Here is a 17,403-nt window from a genome sequence, read left to right as displayed (position 1 = left end):
TGATTAAAAAAGATCACATTGTTCTTAAAATTAAAACAGTGGCGCATATGGTTTGATATGCATGAACAAGGAGTGTACATCGTTCATCGTTTTGACTTAAAATTAGACCAGTCCCAATAGGATGCGTCTGGGAAGAAAAAGGGAGGAAGCAAGGGGGGACATATTTGAGACCACCTGGTCCCATCATACAAGAAAAGACGTCAAAGCTACTACTCCCTTCATTGCACGGCAGTGCAGTTGCAACCACAACCACCACCACCACCATTCAGCAATAAATGACCACTTTGGTCTACGTCTCAAGACGGAAAAAGACGATGGTTAAAATAAGCATTAGATCGATAGACTTAAGTTGATACTTGACAAAAGCTAGACAATTAGTTCGAAGAAATCTACTTTTGTGAAAAAAATTCAAAATACGCAGCAGGAAAAATAGTTAAAACCGAGTTTACAATTTTATACGCCTTTTCTTCAAAGTATTGGAGCAATAATGATTCGCATATCTGGTTCAATACTATTATGGGTCCAAAAATTCTTCTCAAAAATAAAATCAGACAGAGTGAGTTCTTCATAATGACGAACTCATCGCAACTGCATTAGGTTATTGGCATCGTCATGAATCTTCTCTTAAGTTGGTCTGCTTAGTGATACGTAGTCACAAAAGCCGCTGAAGTTCATTCAGAGACAAGGTTTTTCCAACAGAAAGAAACAAAAGAGGGAAAACCTCACCTAGCAATAATCACGGATACTCATATGGCATTAAAATTCAGATTAGCGTCAGAATTATTGATCTGCTGGCGGTGTCACGGTATAAAAGGCAGCTGAACTTTGTTTATACCTTTTATTGACAAACAAATTGCTTTGTTGACAGCAAATTTCAACCCACATATGCATTTGAACCTTTTTGAATTTCAAACCATGAATTGAGAGGTTTATATTTAAGCCCATATGCTTACTTATTTTGAATGGAGCAACATAAAATTGATTATCTAAAAACTAACGCAGATTCAATGAAAAACAAGGCAGGAAAAAATGGTGCCTTGTAAAAAAACAGCAATAAAACCCTTTTTGCCCCACTGGGACTTAAAACATGAGATGAAAAACAATTAGGCAGATGGCAGAAAGAAAAAAGGACAAATAGAGGCAGGATGTAATTTTATTTGAAACTGAACTGCACTCACCTTCAGGCCTTTCACCCTGTTTACGCTTCGAAGCGGACGGAGCACTCTTAGCACACGCAGGATTTTGACAACCGAAATCGTATCGGAGCTGAAGCATAATTGAAAAATTAGTTACAGAAGCATTAAAGGATTCAAGCATGCACATCGTATTCTTAATGATACACAGATATTAGAAGTTGCAATATCAACCATCCGCGATTTCTCTTATCAAATGATTAAATGGAATCTGCGAAATTTTAAAAACCGACAACGAAAAGAGGTGTACGCCGCGCAAAAAAATTATGGGGTATTTTCTTCAAAGGGTTTGATACTGAAAAAACCTGATATGACAAGATTTCACATGCTGCAACATCCCATGTCGTATGATCTAAAGCCATACATAATATCCGAATTTCGAGGCATGCAGTAAAATCTGAGAAAAATTTCTTCTTTCGAATGATAAACATTATAAAACAGCGTCGAACAGAGTCAATGAACGCAAGTAAACAAAAAAACGGACTTTCAAAATTTGAAGAAAAAAATTTATGCCCTTCAAGATCTTTGAATTTCTAGATCAAATGTATGACTGGCACTTTTTCATAAAAGTAACCCAATTTGAGAAAACTGGATCAATAAGTATAATTTTTATTTCGCTGGGAAATCTGAAAATTCAACGCCGCTTTCGATAAGGGTGTTTGCCTTCCTTTTAACGAAGGAAATGAACTGAACTTGAAAAGAAATCAAAAGTCAAACCGCTAAAAAATTATATTTGAGCTTGAACTAATTTTCAGACTTTTCCTGAAATCAAAGGAAAACAATCATCGCGACCTATATAAGAGTCTGAACTACGTTCATCGACTCTTAAAAACATATAAATGAGAAAGAGTTTGACGAACCTTGCGAAAATGGAGATGAGTGAGACTCCGACGACTAGGATGTCGAGGAGGTTGAAGCCGCTTCTGCAGAAGGCACCAATGTGCAGGATGAAGCCATAGGCTAGTACCTTCAGGATGATTTCAATGGTGAACACTCCAGTGAAGAAGTAGTCGAACAGTTTCAAAATCTAGAGAGAAATGAAAAAGTGAAACGATTATGATCAAAGAAAATTTCGTGTCGGCAGAGAAACGAAAAAAAAAATACAATCTGAGTGTAAGTAATATATCTAACCACAAGCAAATTGTTTGAAAATTTTGTAATCAACAGGCTCGTTCTGTATTTCTCCAAATTTTTTTATTGTGAACCTAAATTTTCAGCATCATTAAACAAGGTTTTATTTCAACACAAGAAAAAAATGCTTGAAAAAATTATAATAAAATATATATCAGTATTATATAATTTGAGTTTTACCTGAAATATTTTGTAACTTGAAACATGTTTTAGTAAATGTAATGGATATAGGCTTATTTCATGGTTTAGAGACCGAAGAAATCTCTGCCTTATAGAGGCTACCAACAGATGCGACTTAATATTCTAAATTGAATTGGAGCTACCGAGTTGCGGGGAGAGTCTGAGTTGACGGAGTCCTCGGCAGCGAGGAGTGAGCTGGAAACCATGATGCAGACTAGGGTGAAGTTGCCGAAGTAGGGGTGGATGATGATCGTGTGGCACAGACGCCGCACCCTACCAAAACACTCAAATTGTAATAATTATCCTTCATTTTGCCTCTTTTTGCATATTCTAGGGCATATTCCACTTTCTTAAAAAAATAAGCAAACTGGACAACAAGTTTTACAAAAAAATGACTAGAAAAACAAACAAAAATGTAAAAATTTCAAAAATTTTGAATCCAAAAGGCGCTAAAAAACTTTAAAACTCAACTTTTTTCGAGTAAAACTAAGTTGTCACGGCTTAATTTAAGCTATTGTTAGCCTGCATGCTCGCTTTATTCGCTCGAATTAAGACTAAAAACCAAAAATTTTCAACCAGTTTTTCTCGTTACTGGTCAAATCACGACTGAAAGGGCTTTTAAATGATATATCACTCCACCCATTCCGATGATTATTTGTGGTACCAAAGCCATTTCGAGGAAAACCAAAGAAAAAGTTTCAAATGGTCGGAACAAAGAAAAGAAAAAACTAAAATACACCCGAATACAAAGGCCGGAACAATAAACAGGATAACAAATATACTAGGCCCACTATTCGAGCAATAAACCTTATCTTGCAGAATCCATCAAGGTTAAACTTAGGAAGGTCTGTGCTTTTTCTTGAGTACGAAATATAACGTGAAGCCAGATTAGACTCCAACAAGAGCCAGAATAGACTCACGGGTTTGTCTTTGAGAATATGAACAGACTAGACTGCTCTGGAATGGGCTTCACTTTCGTCTTCACTTTTTCAATGTCACTCATCCGTCTCGGCCTAGCACCGGACGGCATCTCCTCTTCGTCCATCATCTCCTGTTCCAACTCACCATCTGCTGCTAAGTGAGATTCTGCTAAGTGACCACTTTCAGCGTCGTCATGATCTGTTCGTTCCGCTTTCCCAGAAATGGTAGCTATTTCTCTGTCTTCTTTTTTCTACAAACACACGAAAATTTCTCATTTTTGATATTTTGTTACTTTTGTGAAACCGATATCAAACTTTTTCAGATTTGAACATCTGCACTTCGAATTTGCACGTCCTCATAAAGTTATTTTCCTGCCAATAGCTTTCATAAGGATAATTTTAGCATATTGAACGTTAGGTGTTATTTATGCCTTCAAATGTACAGTGATTAAAAAAATACGAAAAAAGAGAGCACCACGAAGCTTATTTATTTTTATGGAATTAATGTCAGTGCGTATGTGATCAATTGTGCCAAAATTAGTACATTGATTCACTAGGCATTGAATTGCTTTCAACTTAGAAAGATTTTTAAAGCCATTTTTCAGCTAATAATTGATGACTGACAACAGCGAGTTATAAAGTTACCAATAAACACTTGACTCATAAAACATAAATAATCACGCAATTAGAAATCTTCACTTCACTAGATCTAAGAGTTAGTACAGTCCATTTTATAAGTGAAAAAAAAAACCAATAACAATAAAACTTTATATTATCGTTTTATTTAACAAATTATGGTGAAAACGCGTGATGAATACAAACTTTCAACCATTCTGTTTTCTTTCAGAAAGTAACGAACATGGCGTTTATAAGGGTAGTCATATAATATTGGAGTTTATATAATAAATATAGCTGACAGATATGATTGAAAATTGTTTCAGATAAAAGCAACCGACACGACGTTTGGTAGTTCCAATTAATTAGATCAGAATTCATGTCCATCATTCTTACCAACCTGCGCCTCCTCCTGGTAAAGACAAATTGAAATGCATGTTTAACTTCTCTTTACAAAAAGTTTTGAAGAAAAATTAACTACTCTGAGCTCTGTGAAGAGGAAACAATTTAACTCAAAAATGTTTTGAAAATTGTATTGATTTTTCTTTAAAATTTATATATTTCATTACACTAGCATCATTTTCAAATGACCTAAAACTGAAACTTAATAGAATTCCGTAAACGAAAAAATCCAAAAATATAATCAATGATGGTTATAAGAGACTGTTCATCTTGAACCGAAGTCCAAATAGTTTCGCGTTTCGATTAGGGCTTGTTTTTCAATCAGCTTGTTTTAAACTCAGCAGCGCGAAGTAGAATCACGTCTTTGAAACATTATATTATTATTGCATCATACTATCGAGTTTGGATGATCAAATTAAAAAAAGATATTGATTCATGAAAAAATCTTTAAGTGTAAATCGAAATATCACAAAAATTCCATCAAAACGATCTGCATCTCTAGCTTAAAGAGCTAATATTTCCAAGACAGTTGACAAAACCGTTTATGAGCTCAAGAAAATCAAATACACACTAATGATTTTTTCAGCTTTCGAGATTTATCGTACAAATTTAATCATTTGTGAACAGCCACCTACAAACCAGGTATACAAAGATATAATGCTAAGCAAAAGTAAGCTAGATACAAAGCTACATAGCAAAAGTGTCTCCGAATGAATATTTTCCTTTGCGACTTGAAATGGGAAAAAGTTGAATCGCAATATAACACTACGTTCGCTAGCTCGGATGTGTAAAAGTCTGTCAACAGAAAATTTTTTCTCGAAGATTATTGTTGAAACTATTAATTATTGAGCAACTATTTTCTTTGCCGATAAGGCCACCGTTTATCTTAAACGCAATAGCAGCAAAAAGTCTTCCTTTTTAAAGTCTGAAGCCAAACCACAATGTACTTGCTAATTGCAAAAACAAAAACTGTTTCAATTTTGTCATTCATATGAATTTAATCAATATTTACTGTGGCTCAAATTGCACTTATACACACAATTTTTGACTAAGAAAAATTTCGTTAAGCAAAAAATTAAAGCCAACTTTTCTACACAATAAAAGCTATCGTCTAAACAAACCACCACCAATTATAATTTATTAAATGTTTGCAACAGATTTTTAAATCGCAGGTTCATTTCAGATGGAGGCATAGCAAGAAAAGGTTTAAGAGCAAAAAAGTTGACTTTTATGTGTTAATCGATAATAACAACTTTACAGCTGTCAATATTACCAAAAGCAAACGAATAGATTATGCATAATTGAGTAATTTGAATTTGAATTCAAAAACAACTAGATGAACTTACTCAATTTATGTATAATTCATTCATTGCACTGGTTGTATTGACAATAAAAATTGTTTTTTGGTCAATTTTCAATATTTAATTATTTCAAAATTTGTTGATTTTTCTGCTCTCAGTTCATTCTGCTCATTGACTGGCCACCATTTAAGGTTACGTAAATCTGAAAATTCCCTAATCTAATCGCGTTCTAGTTGGCAAAAATGATGCACCGACAACCGGGCAAACATATCATATATAGGCAGTTTTGATATATTCCTGAAATTATAGCCAAATGACAGTTCGAAAAGAGTAATAATCAGAAAAACACTGACTTTGTTGAAAAAACCTCAACTTTCGAATTTCAAAAAAATGCCCTTCAAGCTCGGTGAATTTCTAGAACAATTTATGATTGGCACTTTTCTAATAACATTAACCCAACTTGAGAAACCTGGATCAATAGGTAAAGTTTTTATTCTACTGTAAATCTAGAAAAATAAATTCCACTTGCGAAACTAGAAATTGTTCATGTTTATTCGCGCCATTTCCACGTTCGTATTTGGAGAATGCTATTTATGTAAATTTCAACAGATGAATTTCAATTGAACTCAAAAAAAGCATAATATACCTAAATGCTTTTATAAACGCATGAATATGTATGAATGCACATCTGTAGTTATTAGAGCATTTTAAGACTTTTTCCTGAAAAAAAAACAAAAAAATCACCAAGACCTATATAAGTTCGTTCATTACTCTTAAAAATTGACGTAAGCATAATATTGTGAAACCTTTTCTGAATAAAATGGGAATTCTACGGAAGCATATAAGCGAAGATTTTTCTAGTTATTTAATTCATAACAAGAACTCAGTTTTTAAATAGTGAAAAGAGAAAGCACAGAAAAGAGCTCTAAAATCATACCAAGCTCTCCTATATTTATTTAAATTGGCAAATAAGCAGACAATCAACTTAAAAAGCCCAAACAAATAGTTTTTGAACTGAAACAGAAAGATAAAAATTGGCGAGCAGAGCTGAAATCCTTTGATCAAAACTGAAAAAACCAAAACTTTCATTTTAATTTTACAGAAATTTAAGCAAGAAGCCATTTAACTTGACGAAAATTTTCCAGCTTTGAGTTACGACCTGCTAAAACATTGTTACCAGTTCTTTGTAAATCTTTTTTAAAAACTTCGGTGTGCTATAGATTTCTGAAACGTGCCGATGTAAACTATCTACCTTTTCACATGTTTAATTTTCCTTGATATCGCACTTTATCGCATACTTGCACAGCTGATTAGTTCGGTTCTAAAAGTTCCCATAATTTTTGTACATTTTTTTTAAATTTTCTTCAATTAAACAAGCTACGATGAATGGAAGCATTTATATAGATAAACTGTTCAATCCATACCCAAACGCTACCTTCGGCTAACTGAAAAATCTGCTAGCAATTAAACTACAAGAAGATATGCATGTAAATTATAGCCATGGTCCGAACACTGCTACCTAACATATTGTCTATTCATCGGGCAGACATACTTACTGGGCGAGGTTTGCGGACATTGCTCGATTTTCGAGACATTGGGGTCCCAAAGGATGACTTCGACACTTTTCGACCACTTAAGGAGTCCTTCAAATCATACACGTTATGATTACATTTCATCACAACAGAGAAAGCAAAAGCAGTGAGACTTATAAAATGTGGTATCAGTTGGGACAATAAAAATTGATAAAGCAATCAGTCACATCTCTCTGGATTATAATTTAGTCGTCCAAGTTTTCAGTTGTGTAGTAATTGTACACAGAAGTTATCATACGAGCATGATGATCAGTAATGATGATGATGGCAAAGATGAAGCGGATTCGATTCAAAACGGCAGAAACGCCAAATTACACCAAAACTGATTTTGCGCTTAAAGCTTTTAAGACACAGAAACAACAAACAAAGCCTAAAATTAAAACATTGACGTATAGGAGGGCAGACAAGTACATAATCAAAAACCAAAGAGCTGCAATATCGAGCTTTTTTTTTCAAATAATTAGATCAAAGTTAGCTAAAAATGACCAAAAGTTTGTCACATTTTCCTATAAAATCAAAAACTTTTGCACCTTTTTAGCAGCTTCTGCCTCTTCTTGTGCGTTTCCGAGTGAGTCGGCGTCTGCGAGATTGTCGACTGCGATAGCCAAGAAGACGTTGAGGAGGATGTAGTTACCGCAAATGAACAAGACTATGAAGTAGATACAGGCTACAAAGCCGAGGTCTCTGATTCCCCCCATGGACTCTATTCCATTATACATCACCTCATTCCAGTCCTCGCCCGTCAGAATCTGATACAAAAAAAAACATATAGAATCTTTTATTTTGTTCCAAATACCGCTTTGGGTTAAATCAGAATGTATCAAAAACATTTAGTTAATTGTCAATTTTATGCATAATTTAGTCTGACGGTGACTTTGAAAAGATAATTTTTTTCAAGATTAACTCTTCATTAAAAAAGAGCTTATTTTTTAAGGAGCTTAGTTTTATTTGATCTTCACAGCTAATTTAAACTATTCTGAGGAAACGCACTAAACTTGAAATTTAACATGCGTTTTTCTCAACGTGAGTTGACTTAAGGCGAAAAACGATGAAGACAAAACTTGCTTAAAATTTTAGCAGAATTAATGTGGCGCTCTTTGTTTTGAGAAATTCGGACTCAAAATTTGACCCCAAAAATGGATCATTTCTGGCTTTTTTAGTCTATCAAAAGTTAAGCCAAAACTACCTAGTCGATCACTGACATAAGTATAGTAAAGTGAGCCTTTTACGTAGCCCAACAAACTTTTAGAAGCCCAACAAACTTTAAGATTGGTATTATCTCCAAAACATTGTATAAACTAATCTATTCTGGTTCGATAGACATAAAAGGTCGGTTTTGCTATATAAAACACCTATTTTTTTATTTAAAAACAATTTTTAAACGCTTTGCACAACTTTTTTTGGAGAGTTTACCCTTCCTAAAGTTTGTTTTGGCGACGTAAGAGACTTACTTTGATATACTTATGTCAGTGATCGACTAGTTAGTTTGTTTTGGAGTAATTCTTGATTGAATGAAGAAGCGAAAAATGATCCACAGTTAGCGTTAAACTTTGGGCATGAATTTCGCATGAAAGCAAAGAGCGCCATACTATTTCTGCAGTGTTGTCTATTTTGCTGACCTGAAACACTGTGACCAGTGCCTGCCAAAATGTGTCGAAGTTACTTCTCGGTTTCTCTTCATTGTCGTTCAAACTGTTAAACTTTCCGCCAAACACTTGCATTCCGAGTAGTGCAAAAATCAGAATGAACAAGAACAGCAGAAGAAGCAGAGACATAATGGATCTGAGCGAGTTCAAAAGAGATGAGATCAGGTTCCGTAGCGAGGTCCAGTACTTCGTCACCTTAAAGATCCTCAGGAGTCGGATACACCTCAACACACTGACTCCGATTGCAGGCATCAACTCGGCTGACATTAGAACCAATTCGAGGATGCTGGTGAATACGACAACTGTGTCGAATCGGTTGAACAGGGAGACAAAGTAGGTGTCTAGGCCTAGACTGTACATCTTGAGAAGCATCTCGGCTGTGAAGACGCACACGAACAGCACGTTGGCGAACACTGAAAAAATACTTGAGCTTAGATGAAGGGCAAACCTATAGACAGCATGTATTTATTCAGAACACGCATTACTTGGCAAGAATATAATATTTCGGGTGTTTTTTTTTTGTAATTTTTGTTCTAAATTTTTCGGGTTAAAATTGAAACACTATTTGGTGTCGCAACCCTCTGTGCTCTTTGCGCAGAAACCTGCTAAAATATGGAGTAGGCATGTTTGGATACACAATTTTTCGAAAACACATTTTAATCAAAATTTTGAGCAATTCTGAGCCAGATAGAACACCAGTCTAAAAATGTTTTTGATTTTTGGGTCAAGGCAATTTACCAATTTCTTTTGACTGGATTCAATTTTGCTTGGGTCAAAATGCGTTCCTTGACTTTTTATTTTTATTAAAGCTTTTAGATTTAAGAAAAAGTACTAACATTGGCACGTCTGTTGTACTTTCGACTGTCCATGATGTTCGGAAGCCAGCACGAATGTGTTGCAGAAAACCATTACTATAATGAACCAGTACATTGCCGAACTCTTCGTGATCTGAAGGCACCTCTTTCTGCATGCTTTGTTGGCCCTCCCAAATGATTTCATCTTCTGGTTGAGCCACTTGAACTTGGGAACTATCTCTTGACTCCCTGTATCGTCTCCAGTTTTTTCTGAGGAGTTGTCAGCCTCGCCTGATGGTATTACATTTTTGCAAAAAAAATCATAATGGTATTTAAAGCATGCCGACTCTTCTTTGTAAGAATCAATGTCAAAACGATTGCACAGTAACCTGTATCAATCTAAATTACATCTAAAAATCAATCTAATATATCAAAAATTAATCTACGATATCTTTCAGTCGATAAGACACAAGAAATTGATCAAAATTTCATGCCTGATTTATGCAGATTGTGATTCAGTAATCATTTTTTTTTGCCATATTACTTGGGTGAAAGCAATTTTATGTTGAAAAAACAAATAGAGCTTAAGACTCTAACCTTTATCTTCAGGCTCGTCGTCTCCGTTCACTTCTGAAACAGTTCATACCATAACGAACTCAGACTATGGTACCCAATTGAAACAATATAAACAATTAAAAACACCATACGAGATATTGCGCGGACTATAATTTACCGATGTTGAACCTTTATTAAGAACGCAAATGCTCTTTTTTCTAAGCAGGAAAACTTTCCATTTCTACAGATCACTACGTATCAGTAGCCATATCAAGGCCACCCCCCAAAATAGTTGAAAATTGAAATCACTTACCAGCTTGTGTGATCCAGTCTAGATATCCCTTCAAGTCTTCTTCCAGCTGGTTTTTTTCTCTCAGTTTCTGGAACTCTCCTCTGGCTTTCGCTTTCTCTCTTTCTTTAGAGAACTCTCTGCAAACAAAAACTAATTGCAACCCAAAAATATATGCAATCATACTTTGAAATTAATAGTGGATTTTTACCTACCTTCGATTTAGTAGTACCTTATGATTCTCCCATAACGAGATAGATTTATATGAGTAATAAGTATGTTTAAGCTAACAGGTAGCCCAATTTTTGCGTAAGCGGAGCTGGTTCCAGGTACAAAAATGACTAATGCCGAACTTTGAAGAGAAACTCACCCTGAGAGTACACCCAAGACAAGGTTCATGACGAAGAAAGACCCAATTATGATCAATGACACAAAGTAGATCCAAGGCATCGACTGACCAACACTGTCATTTACCTAAACGATACAAACTCTTTGCAAGAAACTCAAAATTTCATAACAGTTGGATAAAAAGGCCAAAATTCAGAGCCGAGGCCTCAAATCTCAACTAGCTTCTCAAATGATTTTGTTTTGTGGCTGAAACGAAAAACTTTGATTGTGTCAATTCTTGTGCAATCCTGAAATTTCGATATCTTGTGTTGGATTCGCAGTTTTTTTTTGACCAAGCGGAAAAAAATTTGTTCCAATTGTCAAAGGAATTTTTAATATCGGGGTGGTTTTTTTCTCCAAACAATTTTTGAGTTTTAAACACGCATTTAAGGTGTATTTTTTTACGGAGCAGTCTTATTTAAAAAAAAATGATTTGATTCAAAATTCGAAGCCTTTTACACATTCTGTGCTGCTAGCATTATTGAAACGAAGAACATCCAAAATAAAATATAATAATTGAATTTTCAAGAAGGAGGAGTTAGTACAAAAAGTTAATTAATAGAAATTCCAATAATTTAAACTGTGAAGCAAGCGAAACTCCAGGAATCAAAAGTGATTAGTTTCTATTTTAGTGCCAGATAAAAGAACATTTTCACAACTCTAGCAGCCCAGATATACATGAAATTTGAAAGAATAGAAATAGATTTTGCTAGTAAAACAGATTCAACTTGAGAAAAAAATGCAGCCGGCATCAAAAAAAATATTCCGTTCTCTAAAAAGAACAGTAAAAACAGAAAAAAAGTTATTACAATGAAATTTGGGCGGGGTCAGTTCGAACTGCATATATTGATCTCAAGGACAAATATTGAGCTAACTTTTATTTCAGAACTGCTTATTTTCAAACAACGCCAAAAAGTAAGAAGCATCAAATCGAGGTTCAAAATGACGCTAGTGCAGAAAACCTACAAGTTGTTAAATCGAATTTATTAAGATGAGGAATCTGAAAACCTGAGAATCATTTAACAACTAAGTGACATTTCGAATTCATAATTTAGGATTCAATCTTAATACACGAGACACCAAAACAGAGATCTTCTAAGAATACACTTTTCCATTATTCTGTCAGCTAAATTTTTTCTTTCAAAATGACCATTGGCATGTGATACCAAACAGAACTCAAGATAACCCTTGTTTGTTCGCGCTGTGATTGATTTTAGGAAGTTCCATATACACAGGTACTTTTATGTTGCCATTGTTGCCGATCCAAGGGAGCTTAGAAGGGTTCACTTTAGGGCCAAATTAATCCAGGAGATATCTGTGTTATCAGTGAGAAGAGGGTAGAGATGGAAAAACAAACAAAATCCGCAATTTTTTCAGCTGTCGCTAGTGCAATGAGCCGATGTATAAATTAACGGAAAATCAACACGCAGCTCAAAATGGAATTTTTCATTACGCGCTTTTAGTTCGATTCCTTGATCAGTGATTCAATTATTCAAATCACCGAGGGCTGAATTCGTTTCAAATAAAATGAAATTCTTCGCTATTAATATACTGCAAATATATATTAAATTTTTTCGGCTTTTGTTAAAGAACATTTTAAATTTGCATCATCAGTTCTGTTGTCTGATTTTTCTACAATATCCAATATCTCCAAAAAACCTAAACGCCAGTTTTTGTGAGCTACACGCAGCAACGCTAGAAACTTTTTTTCCGGGTCAGACGCCTTGCGGGCGAGACAAAAATAAACAGATGCAAAACGTCTGTCTAGAGTCGATAAATGGCCGTGAGAAATTCAGAGGGCCAAAAAAAAGAATTTCATCCAGTCTCGGAACGGATGAAAAAGGGATGTGAAGTTATGGGGAGATTATAAAGCTCACTTTCACTAGCACTTTCAAGGTAAATGGTCTTGGCTGATTGCCCTACTGACTAGCAACAGGAAGATATAGTTCAATTTGTTTTAAAGGCATTTTTTACCTTTCAGCATAAAATTATTGGGTTAATTGGAAAACGAGCAGAGAAAATAAAAAACGAGTCGTATCGAAAGCGTTTTTCGTTGCTAACCAATAATGGTCTAAGCAAACTTTCACAACTATTCTTTAATCTTTTTTAAGCCCTGAATATTATATCGCTAAAAAGCAAAAATCGGTTATAAGTACAATAATACTACTCATTCATTCTTTTTTATCACGATGAAGCACGCACGAGATGGACGCACAACTTTTGCAAAAAAACTTCTTTCAGTTATGCAATTTTGTTTAAAAATCATAGTAATTATGAATAGTTTTAGACTTGCACAAAACCAAGCTGGCTTTTCTTAGAAGCACATAATTGAGTTGGTCATCATCTGATTTTCGCAATAATCCGTTTTACATGTTTTAGAGATAATCCGTTTTTATGTTATTTTTTTTTGGTTAAAAAAATGAGAAAAATGCAAATGGAATCAAAGAATGAACCCATTTAAAAGGTATTACAAAAAGAATGACTGACCCAGTACATGATGGTTGTCCATCCTTCCATAGTTACGCACTGGAACACAGTCAACATAGCCAGTCCGACATTGTCAAAGTTAGTGATGCCCTTGTTAGGTCCATCCCATATGCCGTCTAGACATGTACTGTCGTTGTCGCACTTGAACCCGACGTCACCATCTTTATTACACGGTCGGGGGTCGTCCATCATCACCACCAGGTTGCCGTCATCTAAAAAAGTAAAATGACACAAGCCGATCGAAATGTCATTTAAGAAAACAACCCAAAACCAGTTCATTTAAAAAACTGGTTCGAGAAACTCAGTTCATCTAAAAAACTTTGATCGATTAGGCTTTTAAGCTGCTCACAGAAAAAAAATGGGATTATAAAATTGTCCGCCCAAGAACAAATTTTTTGTTTTGCCCAAAAATTCTGATAATTGCTTGAAAAATAATGCTTTTGTTTTTCAAAATTTTGCAATCAAATACATTAAAGTTTAGCAGTTTTTTTATGTTTCAAGGACTTAACTTGTATAAAAATATTTTTTTAGTTAACCAGCCAGAGGCCTAACCCGAAGGTCAATTATTTAAGGTTAACTAAGCTATGGCTATCTTACAAGAGTGTACCGTGTAAATTCCAGCGCACGTGGGATTCGAACCCGCAATCATATGACGGGCACCATCACTATCGATGCGCTACAACTGACGAAATCAAGCTAGAACAAAATAAGTGAAGTGATAATCAGATTTGAAGGCAGCCACTGAAAAACTTTCATAATTTTACAAGAAAATTTTGAAAATATCAATGGGTGATTATCAACAATTGCAGATCACTTGTTACTCCAAACACCAAAGTTGAGGAGAAATTTGGATTGGAGAAAATCAAAAAATCGAAACATAATATAAACAAAAAACGAAATAAACTCGTTAACAAGACGGATCAAATACACATGTTAAGCAAAACTGCTCGTACCAAGGCAAGGGTTGGAACTTTCCGACTGTTCCATAAATTCTAAGGAAAGTCCCATTTTTGAGAAATTCAACACTTGATGAAAAATCAAAAAAAAAATAAAAAAAATTGTTGTCTTTTCCAAATTTTTTTCCAACTAGATTTTTTCTCAAATTCATTCCTCCTTTCAATTTATGAAAAGTCAGGTATTTTGTGACCTGCAGCGTATTAAGAGTTACAAATAGCGTGCCTCATAACAAGCTGGAAAGGTTTCTGAGCCGAACTACGCCGCTTACGCTTTAATATAACGCAATATATCGCGCGTTAATTATCCCAGGTCAGCCAGCTTGAGAATTTCCAAACCACCATAACTTTTCAAAAAGTCACAAATCAAATATCATTCAAAGTTTGATCTCATGACTTAAACACTTATCATAAAAAACCCCGTTCATACCTTTCATAAAGCGGCATAAAAGTAAGCTATAAAAAAGTTTGAATTAATATCTTTCATCAGGAAAATATATTTTTGCATATACAGTGGCGCAATATGAGACACAAAAAAATTCATTTCCAGCAAAAAAAGACTTGCTATATTTTTACCATCAGCAAACTAAACATGATACAAGCCTGAACCAAAAATCCATAATCAAGAAAAAAAGCACTGTTCTAGTTATACAATGGTTAGAACCCTAGGTTAAATTTGGGCTTTAAGAAAAACAGACAAAAAACAAGGCGACAAGAATTTGGACGAATATTTGAAAAACATAAGAATCACGAAAAAATTTGTTGAAGGCAAAAACATTTAGTTTCCGATATAAAGACACTTGGTCTCGCAAACGTACAAAAAGCCAGTTAAGTATGTTGGAACTCCAATCATGAGTGAATATGTTGTAATAAGATACATCATTCAACTCTGCGGTATATATTTATCGATTACTTATTTTTGCATGAAAAAAAACTAACCTAAAATAGCTTTCCAAAATTCTCTGGCGGGAGAAAATATCATTTCGGTTACAATTTTTTTTATTGGAACACGTGAAAACTTAAAAAGTTCACGTTCTGTTCACGATGTGGATTCGTTTAGTGTCAGAACCACCATTACAAATCTGTTTGAAGCACAGAATATAGAGGCAGCATATGGTTTATAACATTGACAACGCCCCATTAAATATGCGAATTACATAAAAAGCAGAAGAAATCATCAAAAACGTTAAGTTCAGTTATTGTCTCCCAAAATGCTTTAGCAGAGATAGCAAAATAGTTTTTTTAGCCATCAAAGCCAGAGTTAAGGCATCTCTGACGAAATACAACATATCATTTGAGTCAAAAAAATGTCAGCCATAATTTTTTTCAAAATTTCACTCAGTTTATGCTAACAACTACGTCCCATTTCTGATAAAATCCAGCATCAAAATGCAAAATGAGTCAGAACTATTCTGACATTTCCGATTTCTCATATGGCTTCGATAGCTCCCGCAATATGTGCTTCACTTCGAGCACCTTGTCTTTCCGTCTTCGGCCCTCCAGCCGTAATTTGTGATCATAAAAGGGGCTATTTTGGAGGACAAGAGAGCGGATATTGAATGGCGTTTTAATCCCCATTCTCAACATTATTGAGCCGTCCCACTCCATTGTACATGGTAATCAGAAACGAGAAGGGGATAGTTTTATGACTGCTTGCTCTTTTTCACGGGCCACAACTGTACTTTACCATGTGAAAGTAATCCCAATGCAGGGCATTCCACATTTATTACACCAAGATGAAAAAAATGTGAAAGGAGTCAATGGCGCAGAACATTAAAAAGGCACAAAGCGAGACAGTTCATTTTGAGATGTATTTCGTTACAATGCCGACCAAATGATACAAGCCTGAGACCAAAGGACAAGCGATGCGCATTGATTAATTGGAAATCAATGGCGCGTAAGGCAACTTGTAAAGCGATGGTATTATCCACAAGTCACGTTGCGTTTCATCCAAAGTTCACAAGATTTGTCCTATATGTGACGACACATACTGCCTACCAACAAGGATGAAAAACGGGAACCTTTTTTTGTGATATCATTTTTGAATGGAACATTCTTAAGAGCTAAAATTTATCATGAACGGGTTATTTAATCCATTTTTTGTAATTATTTTCTACTTATCTCATAGGTTGTCTAAATCAAGTCGTAAAAATGTTTTGAAATGTAGATCACTGGAATGAAAAGTGTATGAAGGTTCTAAGTCACAAAGAAAAAGCTTATTTATGATAGCTACTGAGCAATTTCGGAGAAATTTATTCAGGCAGTGCTCAAAGAATGTCAACGCAGCAAAAAATGATGCCCTCGGGATACTTACTTTGAAGTCAAACAACTTCAAAGTTAGCTCGAAACATTAGCAAAAACTTGTATATATGTTCTAATAAAACTTGAAGTGCTCAAAAGAAGTGCTCAAAAGAAGTTCAAAGAAATCTGGAGAGCAAATTATTCGAACGCGGCAGCGCTCTACAGGAGTTGAATCAGTATGGCATAATACATGAAAAACTTTGTTATTTGTTCCGATGAAAATTCTTAAACTTGAAGTCAAGCAAACTTGCGACAACATTTCGATTGCAGGTGCCAGAAAAAAAGCTTAAAAAACTGCTAAACAAAAACAACCGACTTTAGACACCATCCTCCGAGTTCTTGCTTGAGCCAACTATTCAAGCTGCTTTGTACGGTTTACACTTCAACTAACAGCCAATAGCAGGTGACGGCGATGATCAAAAAAACTTCTTGCCATGTAATTCCATGCATACAGAAAGTTGTATAAAACCTCTTTGATACAGACTTCAACAAAAATTGTATGACCAGCAATATTTCCATGAACGGCAATTCAAAACTTGAAGAGTTCCGCAGAAAGTTTTGTTTTTTTAATTCCCGAAAACACAAAAACCAAGAGTTTTCTCAAAAAAGAAAAATCGCATGTTAAATGGCAATGATCTTAAATGATAAAAAATTTTA

At 34.8% G+C, this 17,403-nt stretch overlaps 1 protein-coding gene across 10 annotated transcripts in view; it reads right to left on the bottom strand.

Annotated features, from left to right (window-relative positions):
* Positions 1-17,403, bottom strand: part of LOC134844147 (muscle calcium channel subunit alpha-1-like) — a 181,873-nt gene that overhangs the window by 36,173 nt on the left and 128,297 nt on the right. For all 10 annotated transcript variants that reach the window (XM_063860689.1, XM_063860697.1, XM_063860730.1 and 7 more), the window contains 11 exons: positions 13,493-13,704; positions 10,989-11,092; positions 10,643-10,758; positions 10,372-10,404; positions 9,817-10,065; positions 8,954-9,393; positions 7,865-8,083; positions 3,425-3,675; positions 2,648-2,777; positions 2,054-2,220; positions 1,179-1,266 (listed from right to left, as the gene is read on the bottom strand). In XM_063860689.1, the coding sequence (XP_063716759.1) occupies positions 1,179-1,266; positions 2,054-2,220; positions 2,648-2,777; positions 3,425-3,675; positions 7,865-8,083; positions 8,954-9,393; positions 9,817-10,065; positions 10,372-10,404; positions 10,643-10,758; positions 10,989-11,092; positions 13,493-13,704 (2,009 nt within the window). The remainder of the gene's footprint in view (positions 1-1,178; positions 1,267-2,053; positions 2,221-2,647; positions 2,778-3,424; positions 3,676-7,864; positions 8,084-8,953; positions 9,394-9,816; positions 10,066-10,371; positions 10,405-10,642; positions 10,759-10,988; positions 11,093-13,492; positions 13,705-17,403) is intronic.

Source organism: Symsagittifera roscoffensis, chromosome 1, assembly GCF_963678635.1.
Source record: "Symsagittifera roscoffensis chromosome 1, txSymRosc1.1, whole genome shotgun sequence".
Taxonomy (NCBI): Eukaryota; Metazoa; Xenacoelomorpha; order Acoela; family Convolutidae; genus Symsagittifera; species Symsagittifera roscoffensis.
The sequence above is the reverse complement of the archived record's forward strand: the minus strand, read 5'-3'. Positions and strand labels throughout refer to the sequence as shown.